At 45.3% G+C, this 21,730-nt stretch overlaps 1 protein-coding gene across 7 annotated transcripts in view; it reads right to left on the reverse strand.

Moving 5' to 3' along the window:
- Nucleotides 1–21,730, reverse strand: part of Cdk5rap2 (CDK5 regulatory subunit associated protein 2) — a 178,609-nt gene that overhangs the window by 33,261 nt on the left and 123,618 nt on the right. For all 7 annotated transcript variants that reach the window (XM_048340677.1, XM_048340673.1, XM_048340665.1 and 4 more), the window contains 5 exons: nucleotides 18,854–19,085; nucleotides 15,284–15,415; nucleotides 9,475–10,048; nucleotides 7,454–7,686; nucleotides 792–840 (listed from right to left, as the gene is read on the reverse strand). In XM_048340677.1, coding sequence (XP_048196634.1) covers nucleotides 792–840; nucleotides 7,454–7,686; nucleotides 9,475–10,048; nucleotides 15,284–15,415; nucleotides 18,854–19,085 — 1,220 coding nt within the window. The remainder of the gene's footprint in view (nucleotides 1–791; nucleotides 841–7,453; nucleotides 7,687–9,474; nucleotides 10,049–15,283; nucleotides 15,416–18,853; nucleotides 19,086–21,730) is intronic.

Raw genomic sequence — 21,730 nt, forward strand, 5'->3', positions numbered from 1 at the left:
GAGATTATACAATTCATGTATTGTCTTTGCCCACAAAGACAACACAGAATAACAGTAAGTGCACAGGTACTGTAGTATGACAGATTCAAGTTCAAGTCCCAGCTTCACATCTCAATGCTAACTCTGACCCACAGACTCCTCCTTCTGAAACAGGACTGAAAATCTTACCCTGAATTGGTAGAAGTAATTAAAGTAAAATACCAAGGGTAGGATTCTGGGAATCAAGGGATGAATGCAGGAAGTGGTAGTGTCACATGGAAAGTGCTACTATGCTACCATGTCCCAAGAGCTACAGTAGGAATAACTGATCCTGAGCTAGGGAGGAGTGCCAGGTTCATGTCCATCCCAACTGACTGTGAGGAATGAAGTTTGACCTTATGAGGAAGGACACGGGGTACCCAGTGCAGCGCCTTAATCATAAGAACAAGGAACCAGGCATGGCTATAGTGTGGGATAGGGTACATGATAGGAAGGGAAAGGAGTCCAAGAGAGAAGAGGGGAGAAGACAGGTCAGACTGAGACGGGCTCAAACATCAAGTGAAAGAGTATATTATGCTGCAGATACCTAGAAGCCATCTGGTTCTAATCACCTGATAGAAGTGCCATGAGTCCCCCACAGCTAAGGAGAGGACTCTAGGCTTGTATAGCTGTTGTCTGTTCTCTAGGTGTTTATGGCTTATTCACAAAAAGAAGACTGACAGAACGAGATGGAGCTGAACACTAAAGAGGCTGGCAGGCAAACCAAACCACAAAGTCCTGGAAAGTTTTCTTAATACATACAAGGCACTCACCGCTCTATCAGTTCATTCTGGGAACCCGGTTCCACTCCAGCTGAATTTCCTGGAAGCAGACACAGCATCAAGAAAGAATGACAACATTTATTTTGTGTGTGTGTGTGTGTGTGTGTGTGTGTGTGTGTGTGTGTGTATTTAACAAAAAGTGTTCCCTAATACTTCCTTGTTCACACACTGCTCCAGTTCTTTAAATGTTCTTTATAACAATCCCAGATGTTAAAATGGGATTGCTAGGAACATGGCTCAGATGTTGGACTCCTGCACTGTCACTGGTCAGGCAATAGTCCCCAGGTGACAGCGCTGAACCCAGCAAATGATCACTATAGCATCACTGGGGGCAGTTCTGTTCCTTCTGGAAAACTCTGATGCTAACAGAGTATCTGCTGGTTATGAGAAATAGGTAACTGTATCACAAAATGCCTTGTCCTCCTGGTGCCCCCTGCAGGCGCATTGCTAGACTGCCTCCTATGCGTGTGGGCAGCGAGGATGCCGCAGAGACTTCATTTTTTCACCTTGTAGTGTGAGCAATTTCTCTTGCAAAATTTGCTTTAGAAAACACTTTGAATGACCACACTAATATTCTACTGCAGGTGCACAGGTACTGCAGTCTTTGAAGTTCCTCGTGCAGCATTTAGGTCATCTCCAAATTTTCATTTTAATAAGTAAACGAAACAAACATTTTTGTGTATACAGCTTTATCTGCATTTGAATTCTTTCCTAAGGAAAGACTCAGAAATGGGATTACTAGGGAAAAGAGTATCTGGGTGCAGTTGAAAAAGCCACTGTCCACACACAGGAAAGGCTTTAGAAAAAAAAAAAGACAAAAGGAAACAAGATAAAGCTCGGAATGTTGTTGGGCAAAAGATGCTCTATTCCTGCGTGTCATCATTTGTTGTTTGAAAGGAAGCGAGAGCCCAGATTTCAAAGAGACTAACAACTTTATTTTAAAAATACTTCAAAACTCTGGAAATTGCCAGGATGAGCTCTTTGAAGAAACTGATGCATGGCTAAAGAAAAAAAAAAAAAACAACTTCCATAGCTGCACTTAAAAAATGAGACTATAATTAAACTGCACCCACATACCCAATTTTCAAAATGGCTCCTAAAAGGAAAACGTTCTCCAACCGCCACGGTATAGGGAAAGGATAGCCGGAGTGTGCACACTGGCTTGATGTCTCATATGCTTCGGCCCCCAATTCACACGGTAGCTGGCAAGGCATACCAGGCAACTTCTCTACCCTGCCAGGCTGCCAGCTGGGCACCAAGAGCCAGTACAATATAACCAAGGCCTGAAAGCAGGGCACCGTCAGCACCAGGGAAGTCAGATGGGGCCGAGTGGCCAAGCACAGAGCCCTGAGTGCAGTTCTCTAACGGCCATCTCTCCTTCAAGTCTAGGGGCTCTAATGTTTTCAGTTAAACAAACAGCATTGCAGTATCTTACAGCTAGTGTAATCACAAGTCGACATCTGGATCCTTCGAGTCATCTCCTGGCCAAACCAGGATAGGGGTACACTTTCCTGGAAGGCAGGCAGACACTGGGAGCCCCCTACCACAGTGGGTGCCCTCAAGTTTCCACCTTTTGGTCCTCTAACGTCCTTCCTAAGAAGGAGTCCAAATTTGATGGAGTCTGATTTCAAGATCTTAAGGAAAAGTCCCAGAGTTCATCTCTACTGGCTGGAGATAACTGTCTGCTATAGGAACAGCTCCACCCCTGCCTGCATTGTGCTGCCTCACAGTGTTCAGCTGAAAACACTCAACGTGACAGATGCTGAGGATAGGCCTCCATCCCACCCCCACCCCCGCAGCCTTGAGGGTTACACGGGGACCACCAGGCCTGCAGCAAGGTGACAGCCTGCTGCCCATGCATCCCTGTGCTTCAGGAGTACATCTCAAGAGGGAAGTAACCTTGGTTTGGGGCAGCCTTTAAGCATCCTGAGTCTCCATACTAAAACCATCAAAGGCCTCTCTCTCCTCCATCCAAAACAACAACAACCCAGAACCATAGAAGTGTTCTGATGTCACTAGCAGCATGGGCTCCCCCTTTTTCATATAAAAGACCCTTGGGGAGCTTGCAATAACTCAACAACAACTGTATTCTATGCGTTTCCCCAATCACACAGGATTCTTTTAAAACTAAGTGACAAATGGTTATTGCAGGGTTCACAGGGAGCTCATCACAACTGATGCACTGAATGTCTTGGTGGAACGCCTCTGCACAGGTGACAGGGTACCATCTGTCGGGCTATTCTAAAAGCTTAGAATGCAGGTCAGGAAAATGCTGCTCTCTGGCAAATCTTGTTGTTATTCCTAAAGCTGTGTGGCTTGTGGCAGTGGAGTGACTTCATCTTTTCAAATAAAAAAACATGTCACCACGCCCTCCACTATGCAGAGTGGACTTGAGACTGGGGCATCCACTGATCTGTCCTGTCTGCTGCTGACATGTCAGAAGCCTCCTCTGAAGTAGCTTCTCAGCTCAAAACCCATGTACCCCTCGGCTCAGCTCAAATCCCACAGCACAGCACCTCTGCAGGCCCCCCGTGCTTCTTCCCTCCTGCCTCACTGGAACTGATGATGAGTATGTGCAGGGTTCCTCCCAGGTGCCTGGCCAGCCACAGAGGACACAGGGATGAATGAGAGCTCCTGCTCAGTGCATGCACATGGAAACCATGGGAGGGAACACAGAGGAAACAAGAGTAATCCAGCCTAGAGATGTGGAAATTTTCGAGATGGTAGAACAGAGCTGTATCTTTGTTTTGAGACAGTCTTGCTGTGTAACTTGCTGGCCTCTAACTCAGTCCTCCTGCTTTAGTCTCCCAAGCATGCGTCACTGTGCCTGCTTTCGAGCAGTGTACCATGCTTGGGCCTCAGAAACCTTTGATCAGTACACCAACTGTATATCTGAGGCAGGAACAACTGCTTCATAAAGGTAAGAAAAAGCTAAGGGCTCTGATGAAGGTAGACTCTAGGATAGTTAGAAGTGAAAATCCTCTATCTGATCTGATAGCCTGAATGACTACTCTCATGTACTTTACTATCATCGTGATCACCTCTTAAGCTACCATTAATTTGCCAACAGGAACAGACACTTTAACAGAGACACTGTCTCCTATGAGCCTTAAAACAACTCCGTTAAGATAGGTACCACTATACTCAGAGGGATTACAATCCTTCATGAGTCTCTGACTCCAAAGGGCTGTTCTTCCCTTCTTACCAACCTATGGGCGCTTCCATCCCAAGGCCAGACATGAAGACCATGAGTGAGCTACAAATCACCTAGAGGTGAAGAAGAACCAGCTCTTGCTTCTAGTTGGGGTGATCAACAGACTTTTTTGTAGGGCTAGCAGGTTTCCACCAGTGAGGCGGGAAGATGACCTCAGGAAAGTGACTGAACAGGGTGCCATGCTTGGGCCTCAAAGACATTTGATCAATGCACCAGCTTGACAGGATAAGATGCGATGGTCACATGGTGGTTAGAAGGCCAGTCTATGGGAGGAAGGTCCCTAGGCTCCACTCAAATTCTGATACTTTCTGTGTGACCTTGGCCAAGTGAATTCACCTCTGTTCCTCATATGAAATGAAGGTAATACATAATATTTCCTAATCACCTGATACCAATGCCTGGCATATAGAAAACACTCAGTGAAAGCCAGCTTTCATTTCCTCCTTGTTTTCTCCATCACCTTCATTATCAATATGCAATAGGCTGGAAAAGGAGCATTGTAAATCTCCTTGAGAAGTGTTTGGAGCTCATTTCTGTCAACAAAGGAGTGTCAGCTGTCTTTTCTTCACACCATGTAGCTCACTGAGGGTCTGTCTCACAGTCTTTCTGTACTTTCCCTAGGACATTACATCAAATCATCCCAAGACAAAATAATGCCTTTCTCATCATGTGCTGCCTAGGCACCATGAATGAGGGCATGGGAAATATGTGCAACACCAGTTCCTCATCTACTTTGAGTCCCAGCCCTCTTGAGGAGTCACAAAGTCTTACAGAGTTCCAGACCTCTGGTGGAAGCCCTAGTTTAACAGGGGGAGGAATCTCTTACAATCACTAAGAACCACAGCATCATCCATTCTACCACTTAAATACTATGAAAAAAAATAGCAAGGTGTGCACAAAGATTTCTACCGAGTGCTCTTTAAACAGCTCAAACTACAAGCCCATCCAGTGGAGGATGACCAAAAACTCACGATACATAAGACAAAAGAATGCTAAGGATTCAAATGCATATTAATATTATCTACAACTGAACATAGGAAGTTGCACATAGCTCCATTTTCTTTAAAAAAAAATACACAGAGGCATTAAAAAAAAAAGTCTGGGCATACACGCTCCAGGGTATTCATGCATTTCTGTGTAAATGATACAATTATATTTGCTAATTCGTTACTCTACAGTAAACATGGGATGTTTTATACTGGTTTTTAAAAGTCTGTGTTTAAAATTTTAAGAACTTGAGCCATGTGACTGTCTCAAATATATAACTGCTATATGAAAATCTCATTCTATAAATCAAGAGCCAGACCTTTTCATATGGCACTCAACAAATACTCAGCTCTACTTACTGTTCATTCTCTATGAAATGAGTCGTAGAGAGGGCCCTAGGACTTTTCTGCCTTTTGCAGAAGAAAATAAAGTTCTACATCTGTATGTTTTCCTAGACCTGAGGTGCTCCTGTCTCTGACCCCACAGGAAAGTGGAAATGTGGTGTCCTTGGACTTGTCAAAGTCAGTGACTAAAAAACAAATCAGAGGATGTGGGGTGAGGGAGGGGCTGGTACCAGAGGCCCTGTCCATCACACCTCTGACAGTTGGGGGAAGGGTAGGGACTGATGGAAGAAGACAGATAGAGGGAACCACCCTGGGCCTGGAAGACACAGCTTTACCTGCCGCCCAGTTACTTCCCTACTAATAAGATGAAAACTAGCTTATTTAGAAAAGATGAGTGAGAAGAAAGCAGAAGGAAATGGTGACTTGGAGAGAGGGACAATCCAAGAACCTGATGATCCTTGTTATACCTCAAAGTCAGGAAGTACTCCGGAAAAGATAGGAGACAGGATAAGGGTGGTGACTTACTGAATCTGAAGCAATTTCCACATCTGTATGAATGACAGGATGGAAAATATTAAACTTAACAAAAGAACCTGCAGGTCTATATTGAGAGCAACAAATTTTAATTAATAGGTGAAGTAGGATGTACCCTCTACTAGCTGCCCTTTAGTAATAAAAGAAGAAGAAATGGCGGGTGTTGGCAGAAAACCAGCAGTGGCATGTGACAAGCAAGAATCATCGATGGATGGTAGAAGTGTGGAGAGTACACGATTTACTGAGTTACAAAGTTCCCCCCCTAATAATTGATTTGTTACACAGGGAAAAATAATTTACACAGAGAAACTCGACAGGCAGCACCTTAGCCACCACAGCTAGCATCACTAAAAGTGCGACAAGCTGATACTGTGAGCATCCTCAACATGATATCCTGAGAACTACACATTATCCGGTAGCACTGCCCAAAGTGCCTTGTCTAATCTAATCCTGAGGAAACACCTGGTAATTCCAAAGTGAGGGAGAGTGCGCTAGTATCATGAAAGATAAAGGGTGAGGAAGAACTCCAGACTAAAAGAAACCAGAGATACAACAACTGAAGGTAAGGGGAGCATGCAGGGTGGGGGAGTGGGGGGAAGCAGTGCTGTAGTTGTGGTTCATGTGGCTCAGTGGTGGAGCATTTGCCTAGCAATGGCAGGGCCTTGGGTTCTACCCCATTCACCAGTAAAATAAAAAAATAAGTTTAAAAAGTAACATGGGCACTAGATAGTGGAACAGGAATAAAACTGTCATAAAGACACCACTGAATTGATGATAAAATATCTGAAAGTAAACTATACTTAACAGTAAACTAGATAACACTGCTTTCTGACTTGGATGTTGGTACCATGAGTACGTAAGAACGTCTTCGATCTGAAGAACCACAAACTGAAGTAACTAGGGGAAAAGGGATAGGATATAATCAGTCCACCTCCTAAGGGGCTCAGAAAGAAGATGATGATGATGATGATGATGATGATGATGATGACGGTGGTGGTGGTGGTGGTGGTTGTGGTAGGTTAAGAAGAAGACAGAATGCTAAAAGAGCAAAATATTAACCACTGATGAAGCTCTTTGTTATAGTCTCGAAAATCTTTAAAAATTTACTGCAATAACATTAAAATACCTCCTACAGAGAAAAGGTGTTTTTGTTTTTGCTTTCATCCTTCTGGCCACTTCTAAATCCTAAATATATTTTTACTGATATATGATTTTTGCTTGTTTGGGAATTTTTTTGTTGCCAACATTTAAAACACACGAGGATACACACATGCACGTGTATGCATGCATATACAAACACGTACAAAGACACACAAATGTGGAAGAACAAGTGGCATTTCCTGGCTGGCTCTCTCCCTGTGCCTCTGCTGGCCTCATGTCTCTCTCTGGATGGGCCCTGGCTTGGAACAGTGCACACCATGGGCACAGGCGGAGGCTGAGGAGAGAGGCAGCTGCCAGTGTGGCTCTGCGGTCGCCTGATCCAGGCAGAGGCACAAGGTACAAGAGGCCCAAGGACCTCGGAGCAAGGCCGAGGACCCATCACTGGCATGTCAAGGACTTTTCTCCCAACTCACCGTGGAAGAAAAGCTTTTCCAGCTGCTGTAGCAGCTCAGCGCACTGATTCAGCTGCTCCTGGAAGCCCTCGGCCACACAGTCATCCACGTCGCTGGCCTGCAGCAGCTCCTCAAATGCCTTGATCATGGTGCTCATGTGTTGACGGTAAATGACACAGATGTCATGGCTATCCTTAATCTGCTGCCGCTGAAGGGAGAGCTCCCTGGCTTGGGACTGAACTAATGAATCGTATCTGATAAAAGGAGGAGAAAGAAAATGCTTGTGCCATTTTAGAATTGAATTTTTGTGACCTTAACACTAATTGGAAAAATGACAGAGCACAATTTTTTTAAAGCCTGCAGCTGTACAAGTATATATACTTTTAGAAAAATTGAAACTGTACAGGGTCACTCCCTCTTTGAGTTCAAACAGCCAGAAAATGCTAGAACAGATATTCTTCTGCAATATTTTTAACCTTATAAAGCCCCCAATTAAAGTCTAGATTGGCAAGGACTCAAGAGAACAATTAGTTTCCATATATACTTCAAAAAAACTATTTTGAATTGTAGAAACAAGTGCCCCAAGGGCAGAGACCCTCAAAACTTCTCATGAAGCATAAAAAGAAAGTGTAAGGCAGGGAAAAGAGACAGGCCAGTGAGGAACAGAACTCATAGGCATTTACCTCATGTCCAGGGCCTGGGCATGAGGTAAATGGGACCAAGTGGTCTACCCTCCTAATCCTCAACAAATGAACAAATGCCCACTTCTACATCTGGTTAGTAAGGTAGTGAGGGTTTAGGACTCACACTGACTACAAAGTTCCAACCTCCTCTCACTTACTACTTTTCCCTATGTGGGCCCACAAGCAGTAGCAGGTACCAAGACAAACAGGCTAAGGGAGGGTGGCCAGGCTGACACCTGTTCATCGCATTCCCCCTTTCATGAACAACAGCATGCAGGCCAGGCAAGCACCTTCAATGCCAAGAATGTGCATGCAGATCACACAGCACTGGTGTAGAAGGTGAGAACTGACTCCATGGAAGAGGAGAAACTTGGGGAATGGGGGGAACACTGTGGCATGAACCCTATCAACATCTCTTATCAGCTCTTGTGAACACTTATAGGCAGGTCATGGCAACCTGAGTGAGAATTAGTTGTCTAATCTATCAAGTGCTTTTAAGGATCAAGTAAAGACAGTTCCTCAATGGGAATGCTGTCATTCGAGGATCTTAAGTTTGAGGACAGCCTGGTATACGGGGCAAGTAGAAAGAAGAGAGGAGGAGGCTACAAGAGGACAGAAGAGAAGGGAAAGGGAGGGGGAAGTGAAATGTTCTTAAACCAGAGGCTAACACAACAGCCCCTCAGTGAACACAAGCTTCCTTTATTATCACTGCTTGGGAAATCTTGAAAAATTCACTCTGGCTGCTGACAATTCAGAACAATATGTTGTCTCAAATTAGTGACGGATGAAGGTCGACTTTACAAATGATCGTGTTTCTTGCCATATCTCATGAGACAAAACTGTACATATTTATACCCATAAAACATTATCTTCATGACCTAAGAATTCTTCTCTTTCAACACAAGCTTATTTCTCTAAGATGACCTTAAAGGGCAAAGATATGAAAAACATTAATATGCCTCCAAACCTGCCTAGGACATCAGTTTAGTTCCACGGGGAGGCAAAAGCCAATAGTAGAGTGAGAATAAGCCCTGTAGTTCAGCTAAAGCACTGTAATCCACCAAGTGACTGGTATAAAACCTTTCCCCTAGTCCCCAACCTAAGGAGGAGGACAAAACCTGCCTGCCCGTTTGAGAGGACACACACTCCTAGCTGAGGCTCGTGTGTGCAGTGTGTGTTTTGTGGCATCGCATTTCACTTCCTCACTGGGCCTGGCAGCCTAACCGTAGGCCAAATCCCTTCCTAAGACACTCTGCCACCACAGAGCAGCATGCTCTCCTAGCTCTCGGGCTCCAGGCTAGCGGCAACCCCACAGGACTGCAGGCCTCAACACAGGAAGCAGGCAGAGGTAGAAGGTACCTGGAGGGTGAAAGATCTTGGAACTTATTCTGCAGGTTATGGATTTCACTGAAAAGTTCCAAGTTCAAATTCTGCTCCTTCTGCAGCTCATACTCCTGTTTCACCAGCTGTTGTTTGAGGCTTTCTAGCATCCTGCTATCAATCATCTTGGGGGCAAGTGGGTGGAGGATTTTCGTGTGTTTCACGTATCGTACTTGGTGCAAACTTGAAAAGGTCATCTCTTCTTCATCAGAACTGCCCTTGGGTTTGTTCAAGCCATCTTGGGTCCCTTCTGTCCCACACAGAACTGTGATAATGGCCTCACTGCATTGTGAGTGCTTTTGAAGCTGAAGTAGGAAATTCTGGTAGCCCTCCAGCTCCGTTTCCAAGTCACAAATTTTCTGTTTTAAGTATTCTATATCATGTGAAATATCGAGGTCCTCTGACTGATCAGATTCAGTCACACTGACTTTAGCAGAAAACTGACTCTTAGAATCCAAGCAGGTAGCTGTAGAAGTTGGGTCCAGAAAATCTTCAAGGTTCTCTTTACATGTTGGTAACACAGCCATGTCATCAGGCGAGTAAATTTCAGAATCTGCAAAATCAAATGCATATATGTCAATGTCTCCCACCCTTTGTCACAGCCACAGCCCAGGCAAGACCACTGCAACGGGCTCCAGTGCCCCCTCAGTTACAGCTTGTTTGGATCTCACGTGTTCCCCAAGGATCATGTTTTTGAAGGCTTGCTAGTCAGCCTGCTGTGCTATTGGAGTTGGTGGACTCTCTCAGAGACAGGGACTAGAGGGAGGAAGTGAGGTCATTGGGGACATGCCCTTGAAGATGATAGGGGACCTCGCCACTCCCATTTGCATCCTGGCCACCATGAGGTAAAAAACTTCACCGCACCACATGCTCCCTACCATGACATTCTGTCTCGCAACAGGCCCAAAGCCAGAACCAAAATCAAGCTTTCCTTCTTTTAAGTTGATTCTCCCAGGTACTTTGTCACAGCAACAGAAAGCTAATATGCCATCTTGCCTCTCAATACATGTTTTTTCTCAGAACAAATCTTCTCAAAGAGTGAATTTAACCATCATAAACCAGCTATACATCTAAAAATCACCAATTATCCTCACTTTCTACCCATGATCCACCATAATCTGATTCCAAGAAATCTGTCCAGAAGCATTATGGCACCATCCATGGGGAATTCCCCACAAAGCAACCATGATGTCCTACAAATACCATGTGGCTTCATGCTTTCATAGGAACTGTATCTTCTGCCTGATATATCCTAGGCCCTCTATTCTACTTCTACTCATTGAACTCCTAAAAATCCCTCAACTCCTAGATCTAATTTTCCTCCTTCTATGGGCCCACTCCCAACTATGCAAGTGCCTCCCCTCTGTGCTTCCACAGCACGTTAGAGACACGTTGCACACACCGCGTATGCTACATGACAGATGCTACTGGAGGGACGGCAGTTGGCTTTATTGACATAGCAACAATTATTATATGGGTGCCTCTCCCAAGCACCAGACCACAAGTTCCTTTAGAACCAGGATGTGGCCTTCCACCCTCGTGTTCTCAGTGCCTGGAACAGAAGCCAGCACAGATAGGAAGTCAGTGACACTCTGAGAAACCCAGAAGGCTCATGACACAGCAAGCATTAAAGAGCAAGCATTCCAAACACCCACAACAAGAGGGACTCCGATTCCCCCATGTATGTGCTACTGTGTCCTCTTTACAAACTGATTCACTGACTCCCATTCTGTTCACCTTTCCTTAAGTTGAGCCTAAGCCCCCCAGAGATGCAGCCAGCTTGTATGGGAGGCAGAGGGCACAGCAGATATATAGAGTTTTGGACCAAAGAACTACAAGTCATGCCTAGCCCTGCCATTTGCTAGCTGCAGAGTCAAGCAAATAACTTGCTACCCTAGAGCCTCAGCTGACCCTGGATGGAACTGAGGAGAGATGCTTAATACGGTGGCAGTGAGGCTTGACTCTACAGCTTCTGTCCTTAACTACTGCACACTGCTGCTACTCAGAGAAAGCTCAATTCCACATAAGGAGGTGATTGAATATTTAAGAGGCAGCCTAGTATGTATAGTAGGAAAACCCCAGATTTAAAAGGCAACATCCCTGGCTCCAACACTGGCTCTCCCACTTAGTAGCTGCATGTCCTCAGTTAGGCAAATGAGTCTCCTTCCAATGAATGACCATCATTTGCCGTGCTTATTTGCTCACTTGTGAGGACTATGTGGAATAATGTCTGCTGCTATGTTCTTTCCACAGCACTCCACCAACTGAGGCATCATCAGAATCCCCATTTGACAGAAAGTCAAGGCTTCTAGAGCAGGAGAATCTACCATGGCTTAAGATGAGTGGCAAGAGAACTGCTCATCAAAGCTGCTTCTTCCTTTCAAGCCACAGAAAGATGGAAGGAGATAGCCCTCACTGGATGCAGGCAAGCAAAGGTTGGCTGGCTTGGGGAAAGGCAGTGTGGCTGGGCCAGAAGACCTGCAAGTCTCTCAGAGAGAAAATCACATAAGCGTAAGTATTCTGTGAGACTTCACAGTGTGATTTCCAGTTCACAAATTGGTTCCTCGTCCACTCTTGTCCCTCTGCTCATAGGGCAAATATCTCAAAAATAACCATTTTTGTATTAGCTACCACATGACCACAAGGAATCATTTCCAACGAAACATTTTTACTGTATACAATCTGTCAGGCTCACTAGTCTGTGTGGGTCTTGAGAGTAGAATCCAGGTCATTCATCTACTTCTCTGGTGTCTGTACAGAGCCTGTGGCAAAGAAGGTACTTGATAAGTACTTCTGGGTGAAAGAGTATAAGGGAGAGGAAGCACAGGGGGAAGAACTCCCAACAAGGCTTTGTTCCACCAAGCTGCCCTCCAAAATAAGGAAACAGCTTTAATGACAACCTCATTAGAATGGAATTTTGTCTGTATTTCACGGAAGAAGCAATATTCACTAAAGCCTGGTTCTGGTGACTTTCATGGTAACCATGAGGCAAAGACAAGTGCACGTCCTATATAAATGTTCCCTTTGTTCTAGACTGCAGTCACTCTGATGTTTACCCCCAACAGACCCTGATTATCTGGGAGGATGGGCTCCACTGTAAACTCTGCTCCCAATAATGTGACAAGCATATCGTCCCAACACTCAGTAGCTCTGACTTCAGAAGTATCCTCAAAGTGTCAAAGTGCCCTACAGCAATTTGCGACTTAGCAGAGGCAAGAAATTGACTCTTAGGCACCAAGGCCAGTATACAGCAAGTCTCCTTACTAGTGTTCTCTGCTCAGCAGCACTTGATAAAGGTCTGAAGGAGCTGCTCCCCCTGTCTTTCTCAAGAGCGTTGTGTGGAGGGTGTGGAAGAAGGCAGGGTTGTAGGGTCATGGGTTGCTGAGCATGGGGACCTCTGGAGGTGTGATCACATTCCAGGACCTGGTCCACACACCTAGCACCTCACCAGAGTTGTTCTTTTAATGTACAGTGAGACAATGGCAGAATCTCCATTTGAAAAAAGGGAAAGTCAAGGCTTTGAGAGCTAGAGAATCTGCCCAAGGCTCAGGAGTAGCAGTAGAGCCTGGGTGCACAGGATGAAAGAGGATGAATATGGTTGAAGTTGACTATTTGCATGTGTAAAAACAGAACAAGGAAACCTCAAATTGTTTTAGGAAGGGAGGAAAGGTGGAAGAGAGAGTGATTGAGGGGTAAGATTGATTAGTGTATATATATTCCAATATTTGCCATATATATGGCAAATAAACATGCATTGGAAATGTCACAGTGAATCTTCCCTATATAGTTAATGCACTCCTACCCCCATCCCCACCAAAAAAACCCAGCTTGGTTGCTTACCTCTGACACTCCAAATGCTACATCCTCACACCCATCCCACAATGGAAGATCCTCTATAGGAAGAACAGGAATGCCTGTGTGAGGTCCCTCATTCACTTGGTAGTTAATCAAGGGGCTCCTGGAGAAGTGATAGCAGTGAAGTCACCCCAGCACTCAGCCAGTTACTGAGCAACTTAACTCAATACCAAGGGATGATATGGGGCTAACAGCAGAAGACCTCAAATCCTGGGGAGCTCAGGAAGTGACCTTAGGAAAAGTTAAGCTTATGTAGAGATCTAGAGAATGAAAATTCAGCTATACAGCAAGTGAATGGAGAGTTCCGGCACAGGCAACACACATGCCAAGTTCTGGATGCAAATTCAGAAAGACGACAGCAGATATGTGATACAGGGGTACTTAAAAAGAATAGGAAATTAGCTGGGCACTGGTAGCTCATGCCTGTAATCCTAGCTACTCAAGAGGCTGAGATCTGAGGATCATGGTTCAAAGTAGCCTGGGCAGCAAAGTCCCCATGAGACTCTTACCTTCAATTAATCACTCCAAAACCAGAAGTGGCACTGTGGCTCAAATGGTAGAGTGCTAGTCTTAAGCACAAAGAGGCTCAGGACAGTACCCAGGCCCTGAGTTCGAGCCATATAACAATAGGTTTACTCACCCCTGCAATCCCAGCTATGTAGGAGGCTGAGAAAGGAAGGTCAGCCCAGTCCAGCAAGAAAAGATCAAGATGCATTGTACTTATAAACTAACATATTGAATTAAAACCCCTTTGTACAACTACTTAAATATAATAAAGAAAAAATGGGAAAGCAATCATGAGACCCTTTCTTGACCAACAGCTGACCATGGTGGCATACCTGTCATCCTTGTTTCATGGAAAGTTGACATAGGTGGATGGCAGTCCAAGAGCATTCCCTGAGCAGGAAGTGAGACTCCCATCCCCAAAACATAACCAGCCCAAGAAAGGGATGGAAGTGTGGCTCAGTGCTAGAACACCCACCTAACAAGCCCAGGGAAGGTGGTTTCAAATTCTAATACTTAAAAAAAAATGTAGTTCTATAACTTTCCACAGCTCAGCTAAAAAATGTTTTGGTCCCTGGTGTAGTACCTTTCTCCTCAAGCCCAGAACACCCAGAAGCATGTGACCACCACACTCCCAGGCCTTGGGAAAGGCCCCACTAGTGGGAGCAAGGCTCTTAGCCAGTTTGTTCCCCAGAGACTGGTATTCCCTCAGCCACTCCACAGCAGATTTAGGATTCCTGATGACCAAGATTGCTCACACAGTGAATCAGATTCAGAACAATAGCTGTATTTTTAAAGAAGGGAAAGAGATCTGGGGTTAAAAAAAAAAAAAAAGTAAACCCGTGCTCATTCTGGCTGAATGGGAATGTGGAGCTGCTGCATTACCCTTTGTGTCTATCTGTGTGCTAATAACACTTCATAATTAACAAGGACTGGCTACAACTTGTCTGTAGCCTCACGCATCATTCTCTGTCCCATCCCCAATGACTTGGTCTCAGCAGTAGGCTCTCCCCTGACAAACTCGTTCTCCCTGGCAGACAACAGCCCATCCACATTGGATATTAACAGGCTGATGTGGTGCTGGTGTCCTCATTGTGTGGTTGTGTAACGTCCCTTGAGAGTAGGCACTGGGTCTTTTCATTTTGAACCCCCTGAACCCATGCACTGTCTGCCAGAAAGGTCAGACACATGGATTGATCAGCTCTAGCTGGTAGCCTGCTTTGTCTTGACTCTTCAACCTCCTTAGAAGCTGGGTGACCCCAGTCAGTCATGTTTTAAATCCTTATCTTCCCCCCATATGACAGGTGGGAATGAAAATGATGACCCATGAGAGCTGCTATTAGATCTACTGAGAGTTTTGACATAAACCACTCTACACAGTGCCTGGCACCAGGCAGCTGTTGGACACACAAAGAAGCTGAGTTCTGACCGGTCTCAAGGTTGGTGTGCTCGTCATTGTCCACCTCCTTGTCTCTCTGGGCAGAGGGTGTGCTCTGCGATTCTTCGTGCTTGCCTGGGCTGTCTTGGTAGGCTGCTTCCACAAGGGGCTGAGCTGCAGGCACTGGCGAAGAGAGAGAAAAATAAAACCATAGTCTTGAAACTTAGCCAAGCATCTGAGAAGAACACAAAGATACAACAGGGAAAATAAAAACACTGGGGAGGCAAAATGCAATTTATAAGATAAAATTAATCTATCGAGCTGCCATAACAGAACATAAAAAGCATAAATATACTGCAGCTTGTCTGAAATGGTTTAAATCCAGAGTCTCAAAAAACTGAGTGAGAAAAGAAATTCCATTCCACCGACGTGTGCCCACTTTCCCAAGCAAGAGAAGTCCCAGAGTCTTCCTGGCAACCCCAGGGCAGGCTGAGACAGCTTCGCACCTCCCCAGAGGGGGAGGCAGGGCACAGTGACCAGGGCCCTCCTAGGCTGTTACCTCTGCTAGAAAATCTTCCCTCTCTGAAGTCTCTCCCTCAACCCCACCCCCAACTCCTTGTACCAATTTGGTTGGCTAGACTGCTCCCACCCCCATCCAGACAGGGAGCTCTCAGAAGGCGGAAACCATGTCTCCTTCATCTCTCTCTTACCTCCAGTGCCTACAGTGGAGACACAGCCACTTGGGGAATACTTACTGAACATGTGAATGATGCCCAAATGAATGGAAGAACAGATTGACACTAGGTAGGAAAGAAGGGAGGGAAGGAAGGAAGGGCAATTTTGATAAAAGCCAACTCAGCTTGAAACCTCAACTACGGTAAACCCAAGAGAGAACCTACAATTAATGGAAGGTATCTCTAGCTCTAGTTCATAGAATTCACACCAGAGTACCACATGCTTTGAAATTGGGCAGGCTGGTTCACACAGTGCCCTGGAAGCTAGGACCATGACTAGGTGGATCACTCCTCTCGAAAGTGCTGCCTAAACTTAAGACAGGGACAGTGGCTGTTTTGGAGGGTGGTTGGGAAGATTCCATTCCATCATGTTTTGAACATGTATGGTGGAGCTCAACAAATACAAAGTCCTCCTTTCACGACTGCCACAGGAAGTCCAGGGCTGCAGTGTTACTACCAACCTCTGACTAACCTAGTGACCTGCTCTCACACACCTCCTCCCCAGGACTCTCCCTTCCATTGGCAATCTTGAAGACTGCCAATCTCCTCTGGCCTCAGCCCTCATTTTAAGAGAACCCAGCCATCCCAAGGAGATTACCTCCTCCAGAGCATCACTAAAGGGATTGCAATCGCTATATCCCTGTGCTCCACACTGTCTCATCACAGCATCTGTCTTCCTGGAAGTACCAACTTTGCAGCTCAGGCTGCCAAACTACATTGCCAGCAACCTAACCTTAGTACAGTGGCCCAGTCCCTGGAGCCAATTTGGCTCCTAACTGCCCTACCTCTCTGTGTCTCTCCAGAGTGCAGCTCCTCAGAGGTGTCTGCCTTTGTGATCTTCAACTTCTCCCCTCCACTCTCCATCTGGAACCTGAAACAGCTCCCTTAAAGGCTAGGCTGATCCTCAGTCCTTGTCTTATGTGAGTTACTAACAAGATCTGACACAGCAAGTGCTCTTTACTCAGCTTCTGAGATGGCTGCACCATTGCAGTCCAACCTCTAATCTCTAGCAAGCCCAGCTCATTTACCTTGAGTTCTGAGCTACATCACTTCAGTATCAGTGCTATGTGGCTATTTCCTCAGGTTTCACCTCAGCCCATATCACTCTTCTAGACTCCAGACTCACCGATCTCCAACTACCTACCTGATGTCTCCACTAGGCTGGCCAACAGGCATCTCAACCATCCAAAACCAGACACCTAACAGCTGCCCAGTATCCCCCCCCACCCGCCCCGTCCCCCACAACTTGTCCTGGCCTGTAATCTTGCAAGCACAACTCTATCCTTCTGGTGGTTCACAACAGAAGTGATCCTTTCAAATGGAAGTCAGCCCACTTTTCTCAAAGATCCAGATAACAAGTACTTCAGGCTTTGCAGGTCATATGAGCTCTATCACAATGGTTCAACTCTGACTTGTAACACAAAAGTAGTTAGATGGTATGCAAATAAATGGATGTGGTTATATACTTATAAAACATTTTAAAAATTTTATTGTAAAGATGATGTACAGAGGTGTTACAGTTACAAAACTCAGATAGTGAGTATATTTCCTTTTGAACTGTAAAAACAGGCCTAAAGCTGAATTGGAACCATAGAATGACAGTACTCTGTCAATTCTTGCTATAAGGCTTACATCAGATCATGTTGCTCTGCTGCTCAAACTCCTCCAACAGTGTCCAATTTTATGTAGGATATCCTATGAAAGCCTGCTTGCTGCTTCCATCCCTGCCCTCATCATCTTAATCTCTCTTTTTCTCCCTCAACACCAGTCTTGTGACTGGTCTCCTTACAATCTATCTAACTTCTCAAGTTCAAAGCCAACACCAGAGCCTTTACCCTGTTCCTTCTTCCCAAGATGACTAGTGTGCTCACTGCCCCCATTTCCATCCAGATGCCACCTGTCACCGAGGTTCAAACCTCTCCAACATCGTGTGCATTAGCAAGCCTTCTCACCATCCCTCACTCCCTTGCTTTACATCTCCCCACACCTATTTTCTCACATAGTAAGTGCTATTGTCTTCCCAGATACATAAAAACATAATCTGGATACAGATTTCAGCCTGCTTTGAGTTCCTGTCTTGGCAGGGCGTAGAAGAGTGCTTGGCACACAGGACAATGTACTGCAATGACTGCCGCTGCTCTCAACACCCTGTTGCTACCACCTACTTAGAGCAGGAGGTGAAAGTCAGCCCAGCACAGGTATTTCCATGGGTGCGGTGATATGGGATGTTCCTGGTGAGGCACTGGCTACACTGCCTGGAAGAGCATGCCCCGTGTTCTCCAGCCTCTCACTGGTTTGGTGGGCCACAGGCATGAAACATCGCTGCCTCCCCCAGATCTCTGGATTCTCACTGCACCACCAGGCTTCAGCCCAGAGGATCCCCCTCTACCAGGCCCCTAGGAGAGCAGAGGTGGCCAATCCACAGGGGTTGCAGATGTGGTTCCCTTCTAGAGGAAGACAGAAGGGCTGGGGCTCAGTCCCAAGATAACCTAATATTCTGAAGAATTCTACAAAGACGACTCTCCCTTGCATACCCAGAACATCATGTGCTGAGGCTCCACAGACAAAGCCAGGCCACAAAGCCTGGACAATAAAGACTGCCCGCTTGGACACCAGACACAGCTCCTGCAGAGGGTACAAGGCTCCCTGAGAGCTGAGGGCACTATAGACCCCGTTTATCCAGACTCCAGAATGGATAGAAAATTGCAGGTTCATTTTCCCTGTTGTGTTCCTCCATGGTGCATTTGTCAAGAATGAAGATTAATCACTGCAATTCATGAAATTTATACTCAAACGTACTGTAGTTCTAAACAACAGGGCTGACATTTCAGGCAGTTCTGTGGGGCTGCTTGTCTCGTGGTGGAGAAGGTGTTTTTCTTGTGCTTACCATTCAGCAGCATTCGTTCGGGTGCTGGCTTCCCCTCCATCAGGGCATCTACCAGAATTAACTTGTGATGAAGCTGCTGATTATGTGCTTTACACTCCTTCAGCTCACCCTGAAGCTCCATGATTTGGCCCCGAAGTTGAGCCACCAACTCCTGAGTGGCAGGAAAACGAGACGTATGTCTTGATGACCCGGCTGGCTTCATCCGGATTGGCAGGCGGGACTTCTTTGCCTCCTGAAAGCACACATGGCACAACAATGAATGTGCATCACACACACACATCCTGTAGGTGCCTCTTCTCAGGCTGACATTTTGAAATAGCTCCCAAATAATGGTTCCCATAATGGCTTCAAGTCAATCCCCAATAAGAAACCATGTTTCTTGAAAGGACCCCTCTGATTGTCAAAGGCACAGCCATTCCTTGACACGTGCTGGGCCCTGGTCTACTACTGTCTATGGACAAAGCAAATGTTCCATGGATGGTACTTCCATTTCTGGCTCAGTCTTCTGGGAAACTTCCCCCATCTATGTTCTCACTCCCTGCTCTTCCTAATAAGTAGATCCACCTTCCATACCTTCTGGTCCCAGTGGTTACTGACAGATCTCCTAACCCAGTGTGATTCCTCAGGCTCCCAATCCCAACCCTGACATTCCCTGACATCTTTATCAGCAATGGCTCACAGGCACTCCGAAGTCAACTGAAAATTCAACTCTGCTACTCCATCACACCATGTCCCGGTCTACACACTCCAATTTTCTGTCTTGGTGAATCACACAACCTTATTATACAATCCAGAAACCTGGAAGTCATTTACACTGCTTCTCTCTGCCTTGTTGACTTTCATTGCTCAAGTTCCAATAATTCCAGGTCCTAAGTTGTCTGAACTCTTTCATCTCTCCTCATCCCCTACTGCTACCAGAACATTGGGAGTTCTCACGTTGGCCACAGTAGTGGCCTCCTGAAAGGTCTCCACGTGTTTGCTTTCACACCCTCTAATCCTCTGCACTGCAGCAAAGGGGCAAACTGGCACTCTCTCTGCTTAAAACTATCTCAACAGCTTCCCAGTTCCCCTCTGCCAGAGGTCAAAGTCCATACCAAGACCTAGCACTAAGTCCTGCTACACCTGAAGCCTGAGTTACTGCCTCTTTACTCTTCCTCTGTATCTTACTCTGAGATTCTTTTGGCTCTTCAAAATGCCATACTCTTTGCATTCAGGGCCTTCTTGTATACTGTCACCTCTGCCTGGAACATTCATCCTTGCCTCCTAACTGGGTCATTCATCAGGACTTAGCTCAGCTGTGCCTTCCTCACAAGCATGGGCTTTGACTTCCAAGACCAAGTCAACTCCCTCTCTTATATCCTCAAGAAATATTAGTATTATTATAATTAAATCTCTATGCAGTTATGTATTCACTGTATTCTGCACCTGCCTATAAGGCCCATCCAGGGTTCAGGGGTTCTGTGTGTCTTACTGACTTTATCCATAGTTTCCAGAACAAGAGCTGGTACATCATTGGTGCTCTACAACTATTTGTGGAATTATCACAGAAATGGTAACTTAAGAAGTCAAACAAGAATGTCTCTGAAGTAGGGAATTTTAAATGTAGTTAGCAGCTGAGGAGAGAGACTTAACACTAGCATATATAAAGAATTGTTACATTTAGTTCTCAACAATAAAAGAAAAAAGAAACTACAAGTGATCCAATTAAAGATGGGCAAAAGATGAGTCAGACATTTCTCCACAGCAGATATAATATAGCTCATAAGCACATGACAAGAAGCTCATTATCACTAGTTATCAGGACAATGAATGTGCAATCACAACAAAATAACACCTCTTCTCACCCGTTAGGATGGCTATCACCAAAAGGACAGTAACAAGTCTTGGTGAGGATGTGGAGAAACTGGAATGCTCATGCATGGCAGGTGGGAATGTCAAAGGCAATTGGCAGCTTGGAAAAAAATCCAGCAGCTCCTCAAAATGGTTAGACTTGGAATAGCCACATAATCCAACAATTCCATTTGTAGGTATAAACCCAAAAGAAAAAAAGTGTTATGTCCACATGTTAACTTGTACATGAATAGCAACATTATTCCTAGTATCCAAAAAATAGAAAAAGCTCAACAGTGCATCAGCTGATGAACAGACAAATGAAATCTGGCACAGTCAGATTTTAGAGTACTATCTGGCAAAAAAAAAAATAATAAGGCACTGATCCATGAGGCAATATGGGTGAACCCTGAAAACATTATGCTAAATGAGGGGCCAGTCACCCACCGCCACGTGCAGGATGGTGATCCTGCTCATCTGAAAGGTCCAGACAGGCAAATCGAAAGAGTCAGAAAGTACATTAGTGGTGGCTTAGAGTTCAGAGTGGGCAAGGGGGAAAACTGCACTGACTGCAAATGACTACAGTGTTTCTTTGGGGGATGGTGAAAATGTTCTAACACTGATTGGCAATGGTTGTATAACTCTGTGGATATACTTAAAAGTCTTTGAGTTACACACTTGAAATGGATGAACTGCAGGATACCATCATGATTTTTTTTTTTTTAATAATGGAGAAGAAAGCTGAGATTAAAAGAGGAACTACTTGAGACCTGGGAAATGAGATCTCAGTTTCTGTAGAAGGTGAGAGAGGACCCTTGCCGCCTAGCATGCTCAGTGCTTCCAAACACAGTTTCCCACACTGCTCAGATAAACTGCATTTTCAGAGCTCACAGGATGAGGAATGGTAGCACCTCTGTTCCCATACAAAGAACAGAGATGTCAAATAAGTAGTACAGTGTAAGACAACAGGAAAGTTTGAGGGTCAGGCTCAAAGCAGTTTTTAGATTCCAGGGCTCAGTTAGGAAAGATGCCATCAGCACTGGAATT

The sequence above is a fragment of the Perognathus longimembris genome, chromosome 1 (assembly GCF_023159225.1).
Source record: "Perognathus longimembris pacificus isolate PPM17 chromosome 1, ASM2315922v1, whole genome shotgun sequence".
Taxonomy (NCBI): domain Eukaryota; kingdom Metazoa; phylum Chordata; class Mammalia; order Rodentia; family Heteromyidae; genus Perognathus; species Perognathus longimembris.